This window comes from Perna viridis, chromosome 2 (genome assembly GCF_037379345.1).
Source record: "Perna viridis isolate PV_CMFRI_1.1 ecotype Kerala chromosome 2, ASM3737934v1, whole genome shotgun sequence".
Lineage (NCBI taxonomy): Eukaryota > Metazoa > Mollusca > Bivalvia > Mytilida > Mytilidae > Perna > Perna viridis.
In genome coordinates this window covers 56,809,127-56,828,313 of record NC_142446.1, presented here as the reverse complement: position 1 = coordinate 56,828,313, position 19,187 = coordinate 56,809,127, and the positions used below count along the sequence as shown (strand labels likewise).

At 32.2% G+C, this 19,187-nt stretch overlaps 1 protein-coding gene across 1 annotated transcript; it reads right to left on the bottom strand.

The window, feature by feature from the left end:
- Positions 1–1,091: 1,091 nt before the first annotated feature.
- On the bottom strand, positions 1,092–18,632 carry LOC148626182 (small ribosomal subunit protein uS5m-like). The gene is made up of 11 exons (XM_088569946.1): positions 18,533–18,632; positions 15,848–15,931; positions 14,130–14,249; positions 12,764–12,991; positions 11,198–11,232; positions 6,642–6,732; positions 5,641–5,687; positions 4,727–4,784; positions 3,817–3,879; positions 2,580–2,719; positions 1,092–1,481 (listed from the first exon to the last, which is right to left on the bottom strand). The coding sequence occupies exons 1-11, from the start codon at positions 18,591–18,593 to the stop codon at positions 1,149–1,151; spliced, it is 1,260 nt and encodes a 419-aa protein (XP_088426072.1). The 5' UTR covers positions 18,594–18,632; the 3' UTR covers positions 1,092–1,148.
- Between the last annotated feature and the right edge of the window lie 555 nt (positions 18,633–19,187).

Sequence of the window (19,187 nt, the reverse complement as noted above, 5' to 3'; positions counted from 1 at the left end):
ACTTTACCAGAAAATGGGAGAAATGGATTGAGCAAACAGTTTTGCCAACTGTGTAGGTTCCAGTGAGCCTTCTCGGTAGGAGATATAAAGATAAGAATTTTTAAGTGCATGAAACATGGCAACATCCACATACATTGACCATGTATGGCATACAGTCAGGTCTTACTTTTATAATGACCTGGCATTCTGCCAACTGGGATACACATCTGAAAAGCTCCAATGGAGGCCATCTGACCACTAGCCAGATGAAAAAGAAAGTACCAATCAAAGCCTATTTTAGAAAAATTTCTATCATCTTTAAAATGTTGAATTGCACTTTTCAAGTTTGTTGAACACATTCTTTCATAAGATGTAATAAAGATAAAGATACCTGCCACATATTACACTCTTAGGAAAGAGAAGATATTGTAAAAAAAAAATACAGACATAAGACTACCAAGTGCTCGATTTACCAATTAATGTACTACCTATATAGTAAACTCCTAATGGAAAGAATTTTCCCCAACTCCTAGTGGAAAGTTTTTTAACAACTCCTAGTGGGAAGGTTTTCCTCAACTCCAAGTGAAAGTTTTTCCAAATCCTAAAGGAAATATTTTCCCCAGTTCTAGTGGAAAGATTTTCCCCTAAATCATAGTGGAAAGGTTAAACCTTTCTACAACTACTACAGGTAGGTTTTTTCTCAACTCTCAGTGGAAAGGTTTTCCCTAACTCCTAGTGAAAGAATTTTCCCCAACTCCTGGTGGACAGATGTTTCCTAACTCATTCCTCACTAGTAGTGAAAATGATTAAATCTCCAGGTAGAAAGGTTAAAGGATAGTTTTGTACTAACATAAGGCAAAGCATTCTCATTCAATACCACTTTAGAATATTTTGAAAATATTCAGCAGAGACTAATTGAGGTTTTAAGGTTTGTGATGGCTTGTATAAAATTAAAGGCCAAGGAAAGTGAGGCAAGAATACAATTTTTTTTTGTGTGAGAAATCAAGATTTCATGTAAAAAAATTGCTTTAAAAAATTTAGGGAGGGGGCATACCGGTATGTCGAGCAGGCCTTTTTAATGATCCATGTCTGACATAAACAACAAACAAATATTATGTACACATTCTCATTTAATCTTATATACAATCATTATACACGTCTTTAAACAACTAATCTCCTTTACTATCTGTTTTCTGTTCGGGTGGTTCTAAGTCGTACAACATTCTTTCCCGCTGAGCAGCTCTCTGAATTTTTAACATTGAACGAGCCCTCTCGGCACGTTTGTGACTTTTGTCATGAATATAAAATGGTCTCTTTTTTTTCCGAAGTTGTAGTTTTCCATCAAAGTATAGAGTTTCAAAGTCAGATTCTGCAATTGGCAGTGGAGTTTTGGAAACATGGCCATCTTGAGGAGAAGCAACAACAACTGGCATAAAGTCATTTTCTCCTCTCTGCTCAACAACATGAAGTTTTAGTCTGTCAGCTAATTCCTGATGAGTTTCCTAAAATACATTGAAATATATTGACACCATGTTTACATTTACATGTTTATTGACGCAATACTTCTAAATTTAGATCTGGATATAAACAGTTTCTGTTCCGAATTACTCTTAGCCAATCATGGCGGAAGCTCTGCAGAGGAAGCAGACAAAAAAGAAAATACGTTATCTTCATATGTAATATTTAAATTAAGGACTTCCACTCAGTCAATACTTATATATGGACCTATTAGATTATATTGACCTCAGACTTCTTCCTCAGACAATATAATCCAAACAGGTCCATATATAATGTATCGACTTCGTTAAAAGTCTATAACTGATAAATGTATATATACAATTTTTCTTTTTATAATTTTCACAATCTTTAAACATACAACTTCAGAACAATAAAAGATCAAAATCAGAATTTAAGGTTCTTCCCAAATTAAGATCAAGGATGAACACATATCCACATGCAATTTTTGATATTTTCATTGTTTTTAATGAGCAATGGATAGAAACATTTAGAAAGGTTTTGCACACAATACATACTCTCAATTTATATTTTCTTTTCACTCAAAATACATGCAAGTATGATTTAGGGGTACATTCTTTCATGTGATTTGGGGAAGAAAAATGCACAGGCAAAACAAATGCATATTTTATGGCAAAGGAGCAGTTAACCAATATTTTGGAATGAAATATCTATTTCCCTTGCCTGTGTATTAAAAAAAGTATAAAATTTCCATCTAATGCGTGTGCATGAAAAATCACATCTATTTTCACACCTTTTTTGACGAAGTAAAGAAATGCATTATAAAGTATGCAAAGTATGAAAACTTTCCAGAACCTTTCAGCTAATAATATATTGAAATAATGAATATATTGACATTCTTATGAGCATATGTAAGTGTCCTAGATCTTTACTTGGAAAGAACCTAAAATTAGATTTAATTACTTTCTAATTAATTTTCATGCTGTGAACAAGAAGAGTGAAGATCTGCAGCTCCATTTAAAGATTGAGAAATACTATCATTTAAAACATTTGTAAAACACAAGTACTTTCTGAAATAATAAGTTGGATTGCAATATCAAAACCAAGGGGCCTACAATTCTTACCTGATTTCTCAATGCATTAAAGAAAGCTTTGGTGACATTTTGAACATTTTTGGTTGAACCTTCACATTTGGCATACAGATTCTTTACACCAATAACATCACAGATAGACTTGATACAGCGATGGGCAACAACTCCATAACCTAAAACAGTATAATTAATATTAAAGTATAATATAAGTACAAAATATAGCCCCTGCTTGATTAATTTGTTTTTTTTGTAAAAAATAATTCATTAAATCAAGGGACTCTACTTTGTCTTAAATGAATCAGGTCATTAGCAAATTCAAAAAGACAAATGCCTGCTGGCAGGCTTTTCACCATTCTTGTATACCTTATAATTATACCCCAATTTGAGAGGGGTATAAAGTGATAAGTGTCCATCCTTCCTTACCTTCTGTTACACAGAGGGATACTCACCGAATCGAATTTAACGAAACTATCACTGTATCTTTATTACATATTCCCATTGTGCACCTCTTACTTTAGATTTTGATCCAAATTAATTTAGAGGACAAAGGGTGCATATTTTCAGGTGGGGAAGTGGGGGTATCAAGTTATTGACCTTTGCTCACAGTTGTCTAGATTTGATCCTTAACCAACCAGTCATTACCCTTCCAACCTACATGCAGAGAATCAGTAATCACTAATTCTAAAATCTTAGGTATGGCTCTTAATTGGATTGACCAAATGAACTAATGGCTTCTATATTAAGGAAAGCACACTAACACTAGCCAAAATGAGCCATTTCATATATCTGATGGGCAAGAACACCACAGTCTTTAAAAGAACTGTGTCCATCAAACAGAAAGAAAAAAAAAACAAGATTGCAACTTTTAATGATATGTCTCCCACTACTGAGAATAAAAGTCACTGATGTCCCAAATATCCTACAAAATTGTAGAGGTATTTTTTTGTGTTCTATTCATGTGCTTTCTATAATGTTAAAACTCAATTTTACCAGTACTTTTTTTTGTACTTTTCTGTCCACCATGAAAATAGCGAAAATTAATACTTATACAGTATTTGGATTTTGACATATTTTTGTTGTCCAATTGTTCACACCTCAGTATTTTTTGGAGATATTTACAGCTGTCAACTTTCATACAGTAAAACCTGTTTAATCCAAACCCTTTTTAAAATTTGTATAGTTCAGACAGGTGTTTGGAATAGACAGGTTAAAAAAAAAACATTTAAACAGATATAAAGGGACATATAAAAGTGTTCGTTCAGAGACTAACCTTCGTGCTGTCTGTATAGAAACATTTTTGTAGCTGTTTGTTCACTATACATATTGTGGTATACTGTAAATATAAAGAAGCACATTATTTTTACAGTGCATACAATGATGATGTTCAGGGAATAGAGTTAATCTTTCTCTGGTTTCATTTCAATAACCTGACAAACTGCCTTAGTAGTTTGCTAGACAATTGATAAGGAGATGTAAACTTTCTGTCTCTGAAAATAAGTTTAAATACCATTCTTAAATATTCAGTTCACTACCAAAGGCAGGTCATCATGTGATTGTTGTTTAATGAATGGAAAGACCTCAATCCCCTGAACACTATCGTTGTATGCGCTATAAGAGATACTGACCAATTCCTTGTGTAATTAAACTTAATATATGACCTACAATGTGATTCATTTCTCTGGCAATTTGTATTTTTCCCAAGTACAGAAATCTTGAAATTTATCTGCAAAATTGAACATGGTTTGTTTGTTTTTTTTTTTAACTTTCTATATATATTATATGAAAGAAAACAATGTCACAGGTTGCATATTTTTAAGATTCAACTTTCTTACTTTATTTATGATTAAATTCAGACTTGTGTTTCTTTTGTGAAGTTCTAACACAATGTCAGTGGTGGATCCAGAAATTCCAAAAGGGGGAGAGGGGTACTCCAGTGATCTCCATTTTTTCTACATAATCAACCAACTTTTCGAGCATAAAGAGCATAAAGAGGGAGGCAACCCCTGAGCCCCCTACCCTTAGATCAACTTATGAGTCTGTTGATTCTAGCCTCTGTTCTTTGTTTTGTATGTCTGTTTTCCATGTCTGGTCTTTGTCCCTGGATAAAATTCTTTTGATTTCCACTAAAATCTTGGTTCCCTTGATTACTCTCTCATGATCAAATGAAAAACAAAACTTACTTGTGTGTTTTTCAAACCTGGGAACATACTGCAAATGCTGTGCAGCTTTATTTGTTGCCTGTAAAATTAAAAAATTGATATAGACATAACTTAACAGCAAGACCAACTAAAATTAAAATGAACAGTTAAAGAATCATCCCCATCATTTTCACCTCAATGCTCCTTCTTGTTGCCTTATTTACAAAATAATACAAACGAAAAACTCTATATGCACAGCTCATACTACACCTCTATGATAATTACATGTTTGCATGTTTAAAACCTGGCAAGTCTGACTCCTTTAAGGGAAGCCTTAAAGGGTATATGGCCAAATATTCCTAATGAATTGCGACCGGAGTCAGACAAAATGCACTGGACAGACACTAAGTTCTAACTGATATGTGGATGTCATGAAAGGATATCAGTTACATTAATTACTAAGAGTGAAGTTTATTAAAGATTTTAAAATCTTTGAAATGCTTGACCAAAAGATTGATAAAATGAAAAATATACTCAAAAGAATTGTTTTTGAATTAAATCAAATACCAGTTTCAAGAATCATTTTGATGTTCTGATTACTTTGAGTTGTGAGATTAGCAGAAAAATGAATCACACTTTGTCCCCTGATATTTCAAGTGCAGTGTCTATAGTATATTCTGGCCAATTTGAGAGGTCCCTTATATCCAGATATATGATATAGTCTAAGCCACAACCAAATATGTTGGGAAAAAAATGTATGGAACACTACAGAATCAATAATTATGGTTCTGTGGTCATGTAGTTTTTATGCCATATTATTCGGACCAGATGAAACTCTACACAGGACTACAGGTACTTACCTAACCTCTATAAACCCTTTTTATCTGCCTTAACTTATGTAAGTTGCAGGATATAAAAATAACTTAACCTTCTAATATCTAAGTGACTCAACCAACCTTTTTTAATGCTGTGTTCATTTTAGTAGCTTTACCAACAGCAAAACCTGAAAACAAACAATAATTAAGATGCCTGATTTAAAAATATTTTGTTTAGCCATAGTCCTATTGTAAAAAAAAAGATTATGTTGGTAAGTAAGTAAATATTTTTTTCCCTTCCAAATCATTTCAAGTCTGAACTTTTATTTTTGGAAAATAGCTATAAATGTCCATAAATATACAGCCAAATCTTGTGAAATCTTGTAAGACATGGAGGGACAGCACTGATGTGATTACTACAAGTATCCAGTGAGTGTGTGAGTGTGTATTGTGGTAATTCTGCCATAACTAATATTTTTGTTGTATTGCTTGAAACATATAACAAAAAGATCAAAACAGATCTTGAAGTAACAGAAAAATTATTTATAACTATAATAAAAAATCTTGAAATCAGAAAATTAAAACTTTTTTTACAAGTGTCTTTTTGAAGAGTCAGTTGGATTGTGGCAAACACACTAATTTTTAATATTGTCCCGAACAATTTAAATAACAGAACTATCATGTAGGGCAGTGAATGCAACATCCTTTGAATAAAACAGACCTTAAATTGCATTTATCATTCTACTTCCATTACTATTTAAGTACAATTCTGAGTAAAAGTCAGGAAATGGGTGGCACATCATTTTTCTTAATTACGACTTTTTTGCCTCAAATATATTCAATACATATAGAAAACAACTGAACAAACATTTAAATTTATCCTGAAGCATCTGTGACATAGATATTTTGTCACTAACTATATAAGCAAAAAGCCTTGGAAAATTATTTCATAGTGCATTTCAACTAAATTTGACCTATCAATATCTTATAAAGGCAAATTTTACAAACACTTTGATGGTTATTTATGGAGGTAATGAGGTATAAATACTTGGATAATGCAATAAAATCTCTGTTTTTTTCTTCATGTGCCACACCTTATACACATTTTGCCTGATTCTTAGACAGAGAAGTACTTGACTCACCTCCAATTCCATTTTTGTTGCCAACTACAACCAAACATGAAAACCGTGGTACAGATTTAACTGTGCCACTGACATTGACAACCTTCTTCACCTTAAAAAAAATACAAAAAGAAAAATATCCTACTATGAAATAAAACAAACATTATAGACATTCAGCAGCATAGCTACAATGACATATGCAAGTGTAGAAAATGGAATTACATTAATAAATTAGTCTTATATGTTTATTTTTCATTAGAATACATGTCTATTAAAGTGAAGATACAGCATATCAATTTGATAAAATATTTTAGCGGTGAAGCATGATTTCTCCCCATTCAAGACTCACTTCTCCCTATCACTCCTGGAAGGGAGAAGTCATTTCTCCTATTCACTGAATCTTACATTTTGCCCTACAACGTTTTTTTTTCAAGAAGCTAAGACTTCAATATGAAATAGAAACCATCTAAAATAAATCCCTCCTCTTTTATTTGCTATGAAAGGATTCTACACTGATTTTGTCTTGGATAAGCCATTGTTAATACTATCTACAATGACAGCAACATTATTTCATAGATGACATGAATTCAATAATTTTTATTTGTTAACAGGTATTCATTTGTAATTCACTGTTTTGTTTTAAAGAATAGGTTTCTATAGGCAGTTTTTTTTTTTATTTTATGTATTTTTGATATTCCCCACTAATGAAGTTGATCAAATCATTTTATGATGTTCTTCGGAATATAATGTCTAAGTGCAAAAATAATGAAAACAAAACAGTCACAACATAGTCCCAGTTTACACTACAGCTCTCTGTAAATGTCAGTTCTGGTTAATTTTCTCTAATTTCTCTAGCAAGAAAAAAACAGAGAAAATCATTGATATCAATTCTTTAATACAGAATATATATCTGAAAAGAAGTTATGCATGAAATTCTGTCATTGGAATCAAATCCGTAAGTGTCAGTCTCTGAAAGAATCAGTGGGTGAAACATGGTATGAAAAAAAAACACCATTTTGAAAGTTTAATTTGACTATTTGCACTATCAGAATCAAGGAAAAGAGAAAAGATTTTCAAGATCATTTTAATAAATTGGGTTATAATTTCATTAATATTGAAATGTACACAAAATGAACATTTAAAGGGCAGATAAGTCTGTCAACAAACCTCATTTTTCTATCATTCTATTTAAAAATTTCTGAGAAAATCCAGTGATGCAGAAAGTAAAGAATGGTCTTTCAAAGCAGAGAAAGCAATCTTGAGTATAATCATACTGTCAGATTGGTGGATTTTTGAAATGCATGTATCTGATGTTTCCCATTTTTCCTGATCCTTAAAAAAACTTACAATTGCAAAAATATATTGGTTTAGGCCAATAATAATAATAATGTTTCCTGTACCAGCAAGAAAAAAAATAGGGTAGGTAGGTAGGTAGGGAAATTATTTTATTTTTCAAAAACATTTTACATGTGTTAAACCAAATTGGCCACAATATGTTTCAGGTAGGCACAAAAAGTAGGGTTGCTAGGGTAGCAGGAAAGACATATTATTTTTTTTTGCCTTACAGTAATGTTTAACTGCCACATATAAAGACTCATCCTGAAGTTGTCAGGGAATGACAGTTAAACACAAGTTCTTCATATAAGAAAACAATTAGGTAACATTCTGCATAAGAATTAGGCAAAGGAAGGCACATCATCATCACAATTTGGTCTTTTTGCCTCGAATATATTACATTTTTTGAAAACAATTGGAAAGTTATTCAATTTTATCCTGAAGCATCTATGATGTAGATATTTTTTTACTGGTTGTATAAGGAAAAAGTGTAGAAAAATTTTTTTTCGCCATTTTTCTTTAATGCATTTCAACTAAATTAGACCTACCAATATCATAAACAAGAGGCTCCAAGGTACCTGAATTGTTCACCTGGTTGAATTTTGCCTTTCAAGGGCAATAAATTAAACAAGAAGTTGTCCAACAATTTAGACTCAAGAAAACTTTGATAGGACTTATCATAAGGATCATTTCAGTAAATGAAAGTCTAAATCTATCATAGTTTTCAAGACATTTCAAAACCCCAAAAAACCTGTCATTTTCCCCTGTCAAGGGCAATAACTCTTATAAGAAGGCGTCTGACAAATTTTATGCCTGAAGACTTTTGTAGTCCTAGAAATAAGGATCATTTCAGCTAATGAAAAAATTTGGCTAAACCTAACCCTTTTGGAGATATATGCGTAAAACTATTGTCTGACTCCTATGTTCTATTTTTAAAACGGTGGCCATGTTTTTCAACGGATCAAAAATCCCCACATCAGTTCTATGCATGATACCGCAAGAAACATTCATACCAAGTTTGGTTCCAATTGGTCAAGTAGTGTCAGAGGAGAAGATTTTTGAAAGAAATATTACTTAGAGGCTCAAGAGAGCCTGAATCGCTCACCTTGTTAACCATTTGCTTATTTGAAAAACTTGAGGAATGAGACAGGCCAAGTTAAAATCAACTAAATTGTCAAATGCAAGAAATGCAACAATATTTGAATTTTTTTCTTATGACCCCTAATTTCCATTTTAGTATAGGCAGCCATATCTATTAACAGATAAAAAATCACAACAGTCATTTTGAGCACAATACACTAAAGAACTATTATGCTTATTTCATTCAATGATCTTAAATGGTTTTAGAGAAGAAGATTTTCAAAGTTATACATGTAAAAAAAAAAAACAACGAAAAAACTGTTTCAGAGGTCATAACTCCTACATTAGTCAAGGAATGGTTTTGAAAATTTCGGTATAGGTCCTTCTCATGATGCTTAAAAATTTTACTCATGCCAGAAATTTGGTAAAGGCAACGGTTTTTGAGTTATTTGCAAAAAAAGGCCATTTGACCCCTATGTTCTATTTTTAGTAATGGCGACCATGTTTTTTTCATGAATCAACAGTCCCATCATTCAATTTGTGTGGGATACTCTAAGGAATATATATGCCAACTTTCATTGAATTCTGTGAAATGGATTTTGAGAGGAAGATTTTCAAGACTGCACGTGAAAATACACAAAAAATTGTTTCAGGGGCCGTAACTCCTACATCAGTTGAACACTTTTTTTTAAATTTTGGCATAGGTCCGTCTCATGATGTTGAATAATATTACCCAGCCAGAAATTTTCTAAAGGCAACGGTTTTTGAGTTATTTGCAAAAAACTGCCATCTGATCCCTATGTTATATTTTTTGTAACGGCGGCAATGTTTTTCCATGAATCAACAATCCCAACGATCATTTTGTGTAGGATACCCTGAGAAACATAAATGCCAACTTTCATTGAGTTCTGTGAAATTGATTTTGAGAAGAAGATTTTCAAAGTTGCACATGCGAAAAATGCACAAAAAAAACTGTTTCAGGGGCCGTAACTCCTGCATCAGTTGACCAATTGTTTTGAAAATTTTGGCATAGATCCATCTCATGATGCTGAACAATTTTACCCAGCCAGAAATTTGCTATGTTTTATTTTTAGTAACAGCGGCCATGTTTTTTTCATGGATCAAAAATACCAATGGCCATTTTGTGCAGAACACCCTAAGAAACAATCATGCCAAGTTTAAAACCTGTCAGTCCAGTAGTTTCCGAGGAGAAGATTTTTAAAAATTTGTCCACGATGATGACGGACGCCAAGTGATGGCATAAGCTCACATGGCCTTTGGCCAGATGAGCTAAAAACAGCAAAAAACGTTGATAAAGGGCAATAACTCCAGCATGGCTTCATAGATTAAAATGAAAATTTGACTGCAGATAGATCTCATCATGGTAAACACTTTTACCCGGTCAAGATCGGGCTTAACCTAACTGTTTTGGAGATATATGCAAAAAACTATTATCTGACCCCTATATTCTATTTTTATTAACGGCGGCCATGTTTTTCAGCAGATCAAAAAGCCTCACATCAGTTCTATGCAGGATACCCCAAGGAACATTCATACCAAGTTTAGTTCCAATTAATCAAGTAGTGTCAGAGGAGAAGATTTTTGAAAGAAATAACATAAAAAATAGCAAAAAATGTTGATAAAGGGTAATAACTCCAACATGGCTTAATAGATTAAAATGAAAATTTGACCACAGATAGATCTCATCGTGCTGAACACTTTAACCCACTGTCAGAATTTGGCTAAACCTAACCTTTCGGAGATATATGCAAAAAACTATTATCTGAACCCTATGTTCTATTTTTAATAACGGCAGCCATGTTTTTCGACGGATCAAAATCCCCACATCAGCTCTATGCAGGATACCCAAAGGAACATTCATACCAAGTTTGGTTCCAATTGGTCAAAGTAGTTTCAGAGGAGAAGATTTTTGAAAAATTGTTTACGACAATGACAGACGCCAAATGATGGCAATAGCTCACTTGGCCTTTGGCCAGGTGAGCTAAAAAGCAAGGTTATACAAACACATTGATGGATATTTCTGGAGGTTATCAGGTATAATTATTTGGTAAATTTAAATAAATCTCTGTGTTTTTTTTTTTTGTCTTCATGTGCCACATCTTATTACATATTCTTAGAGAAATACTTTAACATCAACTTACCTCTAATATCTTTGCTTCAAATCCATCAAATGTATCTGTAAAATACAAAATAAAGATTCAGGATTCATAAAGAAAAGTAACTATTACTATTCTAGACCTGTTTATGCTACTTCATTATAACATGTTTTTATGGCTGTTTTAAGTTCTTCTGTTATGGAGAGATTCACAATCTGCAGCCGAAATTGGTAGAAACTTAATCTAAATCTATATTTATAGAACTTTTAAACAATTCGATAATTTTCAAGATTTGGTATGACTTTAATATTTGTTTGCCTATTACCTGAAACTGTTTACACATGATGTTGACCGATTATTTGATGAGAGAAAAAAGGTGTCATCTTTGATTTTAATGTGTGCTTGTACGTACGCTTTCTACTCTTCTTATATTGTTTTGCTTACCAGTATTAGTTGTTATCCTTTATATGATACATAATGGAGAATAATATATTTTGTTGTTGTTGTCTTTTTTGTGTTTTTTTTTTTCTTCATCTTCCTCTTACTATGTGTAATTTATTCGTACATGTATTTGATTTACACTAAAAATGATAGTCATGCTTTCTTTTAGTTTAAGTAGCAGTCTTTGTAAGAATCATGCAAAATTTTAAAAATGTGATACACCCCAAAAAAGGCTACATATTTTTATTTTTGTAATTAAGTTGTTTTATGGGTCTATACTACGAAATTTATAATTATTCATTCAAATCTACCTGCTCTTAGGAGATAATCAACATTGAAAATACAATAGATTCTATTGTATTTGAGTGGCATTTACAGAGTTATCTCCCTTAATTTTGAAATCTACAGTGCATTCTATATAATTTTTATCTCCTATGATCATGGATTATATGAAAAACCATATGTAACTTAAAGTTTACTATGACATTTCAAACAAAATATCAAAAATAAAAATATGTAGGCTTTCCAACCATGAATCACATTTTGCATAATTCTTATGTGGAGTGCTACTTAAATACCATAAAACACCCAGTCAGGTGGTGGTGTAGGGGATTTTTGTAAAATCCTGACTATGAGAAAAAAAATCTATTAAAGAATCCATAGAAGTAAACACCTCTACTATTCCTGTCCAATACATGAAGTTGGACATGTTGTCATGCTAGGGCACACATTGTCATGGTAGGTATACCCCACACTTGTACAGGAAGTTGATATTAGACAGTACCCTAAATCACTCATAAAGCATGGCCCCTATAATTTCAGCACGATAGAAGCAAGTGCCAATGGAAAATACATTTGATGGTTATTAGGCCAAAATTAAAATTATGTGTGTTTCCCCTTACCCTTTTCTAAATTATATTGCCATCCTTTGACAAGAAATTTAAAAAAGAAAATTTCAAAGCAATATTTTTTACTTCTTTGATCATGATTTTTACAGAATCAGATGAACTTTGAAAAACAAAATTTCCCTAGCTACCTACCCAAAGCAAGGAGAAATGTTGGGTAAGGGGAAACAAATATTATTCTAAGTGTGGCCTTATCATTTAATCCACATCACTACCATCCTGATCCCCCTTAAATTATTTGATTCTGTCTTGAAAAACATCTTACAATCTCCAACTGGGTCAGGTGGATCTGTCGATCTTCCAGCCATAGTGTTACCAGTCCAACCACGTAAAATTGGCGGTATCTTTAAAGCACGAAATGAAGGTTTAGCACTTCTTTGATGGAAGAGATTATCAAAATACTCTTGTCTTGGCCCATGTTGGTGCATTTTGACAACTTCCTGGCCTCTGTAAACATTACTGGTCAAACCAGGCCATTCCATTCCTGCTCTTCCTAATAAATGAAATTGGTAACATAACATAACATGAAGTTGCATGCATTATTGTGCTAGGTATACCCCCACTCATTCCATATAGTGAAAAATGACGAGGTTCCACAAACAGAAGGTTCATAACAGACAGGAAAAAAAAATTGTTTATATCATATATCCCACCTATATAAAGACACATACAATGTTTGAAATCAATTCATCTACTGGAAACCTAGATAATTGTGACTATTTGTAACAAATAGAAAGTTCATAAGAGACATGAAAATGGCTTACAACATACATGTATACCCCATCTATATTTGAAATCAATTCATCTGTTGGGAGCAGAAATATCTGCAACAAAATTGGGAAAAGATCGATGGATGGAATAACTGATGGACAAGATCATTGATATGTACAACCCAATCATTGATTAATGTCCCTTTACAAACCTTTCAAAATAAAAATAGCCTCATGGATTTGATCAACAAGTACTACAAACCAAAAAATATTTTAAAGAATTCTTTTCAATGATGATTTGGCAATTTAAAATGATTCTTCCAAATTGGTATTAAATTCTTCAACCTATTTTACCTTTGTATTTACATTGTTCTTAGCACTGAATCAATAGATTCAAATTACATGTCTTTTTCGAATATCAAAAACAGTGAAACCTGTGTAAGCCAAACCCATTTGGACTAAGGATTTTGTTCAGTTTAGGCAGGTGCTTGGTTTACACCAGCTAAAATGTACTGAAACTGATTTGAATGGATAAGATACTGTAAACGTACTAATTTCGCTATTTTTACGGTGGAACAAAAACCGTGATAAAATTCAACACTATATGACCTAATCATTTATTTAAACCACAAAAATTTATACCTGAAAATATCTTCACTTGACACAATCCGCAAAAATTAATACATTTACAGTAACTGGTTTACACAGCAATCCAGTTTTCCCAGAGTATTGAAACTGATTCGAATGGATTTCATAAGACACAAAATGTATCTGATTTACACAGGTTTCAAGTTTTTACAGGGATTGGTTTAGACAGGTTTCCAATTTTTCCAGGGATTAGTTCAGACAGGTTTCACTGTAATAAAATTCATTGCTAGATCTTTTTACATATATTAAAGTAACATTTACATAATATAATACCTTGTCCTATTTCTTGACCCTTATTGAGGTCAATTTTTTTCCTTATTCCTCTGACTCTACCTCTCTTTTTTCCAGTATTACTGAGTCCTGTCAAGCTTGCCCAAACTTGGTTAGCATCACCTTAATTAAAAACAAAATTATGAAAATAGCATTTAACCAAGATTTCTGATATCAATGATTCTAGTGGGGAAATAAATCGCTTTTGTGGCAAATTAAAAATAGGTAATGGTAGAGTTTTGTCCATCTTGTTTGATCGAAAATTGGCAGACATCTTGTCAAATACAGATGTTGAATTATTGTTCTAGGACATCACTTTCCTGTCATCCAGGGTAATTTTGGTACGGGAAAGTTATTTAATTTATGTCAAAATTTTCCCTTGGGCAAGTAGAAAATTAATTTTGAAATGATTTGTTAAGTTTGGAAAACAACTTTCAAGTGTGGGAAAGTTAAATCTTCATTTAGACTTTTCCCTACTCCTACAACGTATAAGGCTGAAATTTCGTACAGGATGGCACCATGTCCGATAATAGTTTGCCAGATAACCACTAGCATTGCTGGAGTAGACTTTTCCCATGTAAATCTAAAATTTTGAAAAATCCTAGAACACTGTTGAATAAAAATAAGTCTGGTATAAGGGGGCATATTCAAATATAAATGTTATCCAATCAAAAACAAATCTATCTAAGTTTATTCATTAGACAATGATATAGTGTACAAACGTTAAGCCAGTGTTTAATTTTTTTTTTACAGTTTCATGTTTTCTGTCTTCATATCTTTTTACCTTAAGATTATATTTCCAAGGAGTAAAAAAACATAATAATCCAAAATACTGTGTGAAAAGACCACTTTTTGATCTCTGCGTCACTACATTTTCTCAGAAATTTTTCAATAGAATGTTACAAAATTGTGGTTTCTCACATACATACTGTGTTCAAATTGTTCTCATTTATGAATGAAAGACATGAAGGGATCCACTTCAAAATATTTAGAAACAGGTGAATTTATAGATTGCATGTCTAAATGTAAATTGATAATGTTCATTTCTTAATTCATTACTTTCAACGAGAGGAGACATTAAAGTTATCACATAAATATTTGGAAAATATTTTAAGATGACCTAAGTAAATATTACTTTTATAAGTTTTAGATTTTGTTTTATTGTATCAAGTATTTATCAATTTGGGACAAAACAAGAAAAAAGATATGTAAAGACAATCTAAGTGTAAGTATTTGTAAGAATCTAGTAAAATAAATCAGATACATGCATGTCAAAAACCCACTAATCTGATAATAAAATTGGACTCAAGGATGGTTTCCCTACTTGAAAGACCACTTTTTGATCTCTGCGTCACTACATTTTCTCAGAAATTTTTCAATAGAATGTTAGAAAATTGTGGTTTTTCACATACTTTACTGCCCTTGAAATATTCTCTATAAAATAACAACTCAAGTAATATGGATAATCTAGTCTTTTTTGCATGATTCTGAAGGTGCAAATAGTCAAATTACATGTTCAAAATGGCACTTTTTTCATACCATGTTTTACTCACTGCCTGATTCTTACAGAGACTGACACTTAAATATAAGAATTAAAAAACAAAACATGTTAACATGTACCGGTACATGCACCAAAATGCTACATATTTTTTAATCCAGATATTCAAGTATCTGATGTACACTTATTTACATTTGTACTTGCACTTATTAATAATGATTACCTTGATTAAAAAAGCTACCACTTCTGGTCTGGATAATAGAAAGAGTGGGTAAGGCCTTCGGTAAGGTCAACAATCTATTGACATCTGCAAATATATAATGTGATTTAACCAAATAACCAATATAAATCTGTACATTACTCTAACATAATGAAACAAAATGTAGAAATATTGAGGTTTCAAAGAGCATGTATGGTCTAATACTTTGTTTTGTTATTTTCTTATTTAGTACTGACGGCAATGCAAATATTTAGAAGTATGGTAAAACCAACTATTTCAATCCTACCCATTTTTCCTATTTCTATTTTTATGCCATTCTGAAGCAAAAAGAGTATGTCAAACACACTCTTTCAATATTTTAATCATTCAACTGAAAATATATATAAACAGTTTAAAATGACCTACAATGTATCAGAATAAGCATAAAATCCCTTAGTCATCAATGACAAAAAAGTCTTTGAAAAATATTCCAAAAATTGATTACAAAAAAAAGTAAATTGGGTAAAAGTTAATGATAAGTCTAGGTAGAAACTTATAGCAATATCCCCAAAACATTCAGTTAAGTGTAGCCTACAGATGACTTTCATATTCTACATTAACGTCAAAACTGGTGGAAACTGATTTACAGATTTACACTAGACAAAGAAAGGATATCAGATTATAAGGCTGCAAAAACAGTAATAGCAATATGGAAATATGTCTCCAAACATAATATATCTGAAATGATTCTATCTAGACTTTACTCCAGCAATGCTAGATGTTGTCTGGCAAGCTATTTTCTGACTTGGTGCCATCCTAACCTCTGGCATCTGACACTTTGAAAGCCACTGCAAATGTGAATTAGCTAAATGTGTGTTTTAAAATATTTTAAGTCTTTTATTTACATATAAGAAATTTAACCTACTGGAAATCAGGCTATAAAAATCCTAAACATGTGATAAATACCTAGAAAACATTTGTAATGAAGAGAGTTGTCAAAAATGACCAGCAATTTTGAATTAGGTCACTAATTTTACGGAATACAATATATTTTTGACGAAACTAACTTGGTAAAGGCAATTCGTTGGTTAATTTGATATATTTGTTTCGCAAATTTTAAAAATCCATAAGTTTATCAACCGGAATTGCGCATTCAAAAACTAAAAACCAACTATGAAGTTCATTTTAACTGCATTTACAAAGGATTTCCAGGATTGCTGGATTTTCTCATCAGGTAGGTCATTTGTTTTTCTTCAGTTTAGTCACCTTCTACCGTACTATGGTAAAGAAACTGTATAAAACATTTTAAATGGTAAATAGCTTACTATAATTCTGCAGATTTAAAAAAACGGCAGAATGAGCGTTATGCAATATGGCGCTAGGATGTAAGAGGTTGGGTATGGAGGAATGGAATTCCAACCTCTAACGTTGTAGGAGTATCTGGACTTAAAATATTTATCACCAAGAAGCCTCATTGAATCTAGATTTGTTTTGAAAATAGTAACACTCATACATTTCATAACTGTACATTCTCATTAAGAATAAAGAAAAGGCTCCTCCTTCAGTGTAAGCAGGCTTATTATTTTGCTTAGTGAGAGCATATATGTCAAATCAATAAAATTTGTTTCATTGACAAACGTCATACATGTACATGTAATAATCTGCAATAATAACCAGATGACAATTTTTAATTTCTGTTCTGACCACAATCAAAAAAATTTCTCCAGCAACAGGGACATATAATCAGGTTGGGAACAAGTCCTGACATTAGGGTTAACTCTGTTCCATTGCTCCATACCACAACCTCTTACTCTGTGGGCCATATTGGGGGGGGGGGGGAGTCAAGTGTCAACTTCTTTTCTTGTAAATAAGACTTAAAATATTTTAAAACACATGTTTAGCTTATTCACATTTGCGGTGGCTTTCAACATGTCAGATGCTAGAGGTTAGGATGGTACCAAGTCAGAAAATACCTTGCCAGACAACCTCTAGTACTGCTCAGTGCTAGAGTAGGTTAACCCCCAATAAGGTGGATTTTTTTTACCCATTATAAATAAATAAATTTACTTCATAGAAAATAAATGTTAAAAAGTGGGAGTTTTTGTGTAATTTCAGTTAACTTTAGCAGTAGAAGTGTATTGTTTTTAACATTTATTCATAATAATGTTTAGAAGTCTGCAAGTTTTTACATATTATGCTACATTAACATAATTTGGCATAAAATTGTACCATCTTCAGAAATAAAATACTTCAAATACAATCAACATTTACACTTATAAGTTAAATTACCTAAATTACATCATTTCTTAATTCGCATTGGATAAAAACCCTACCATATGATTGATAGTACCTACATGTATACCCCAAATGGTGGGTTCACCATAATTCCATGGCTTGTTTGCAAAATACATGAATTAACAGTAATCCCTTTTTGGGATTCAGTGACATTGTCCAGGGCCGTTTTCTGATTTTGGCTCCCACATGCACTCGACTCAGTGGACGGCAAAATCAGAAAACAGCCTCGGGCACTGAATCCCATAAGGGTTAAAACTACTGACTACAGTACAGTATACATCAGTGCCGAATCCAAAACTTGTCAGAGGGCTGCGCGGGGTATCATGCACAGTATTCTAAATGTGTTTGAGTCGATACAAAGTTTCAGCAAAAATGTCATGTACATACACAGGAACAACACAACAATTGCATTACCTATAGTTTGTGTTTTTACTTGTCGAAGGACAGAAAATGTGAGCCTCCATGCCCCAGACATTTTCAATACTTAACTAATGAAGACAGGCGAGAAATTCGCACGGAAAATTGGGATGGTATAAATTCTATGCTACAGAAACGAATGTGTAACTGAAAACACGTTTTGTCTAACTCCGGAGTGTTATTTGAGGGGAAAAGTCAGTGGATATTTTTATGTAGAATAAATGCTATTTTGTACGCAATTTTATACCTTATGTATTATTCTGGTAAGTTTTGTCGATTCTATTGCAAACATATTTTATTTTGAAAGAGTAATTAAGAGAACCAAGATTCCTGCGGAAATCAAAGAGTTAAATACAGATATCCTTGTGGAAATCAAAAGAATGTAATCAAGGGACAAAGACCAGACATAGAAGACAGACAAACACAACAAAGAACACAAAACAAGTACCGCTATTAACGAAAACCTGAAATGTCAACTGAAAATATAAAAGTATATACTTAGAATATTGTGATAAGACTTTTAAAAAGCAATTTCTACTAAAGGTAATCTTTTTTTACAACGTATCAATCAAGAATAATAATTTATGTTATGTAAAAAGAAATGAAATATATAAATATTACGACATTTCGTCATTCAACCATATGCATGCAG

What these genes read in the sequence shown, in the direction of transcription:
- LOC148626182 (XM_088569946.1), bottom strand. Translation starts at nt 18,593, where the DNA reads ATGTCTGGGGCATGGAGGCTCACATTTTCTGTCCTTCGACAAGTAAAA. An exon ending in AGTAAAAACACAAACTATAG is followed by an intron (nt 15,932 to 18,532) that starts GTAATGCAATTG and finishes ATATATTTGCAG; the next exon opens with ATGTCAATAGATTGTTGACC. An exon ending in GGGTCAAGAAATAGGACAAG is followed by an intron (nt 12,992 to 14,129) that starts GTATTATATTAT and finishes TTCATTTATTAG; the next exon opens with GAAGAGCAGGAATGGAATGG.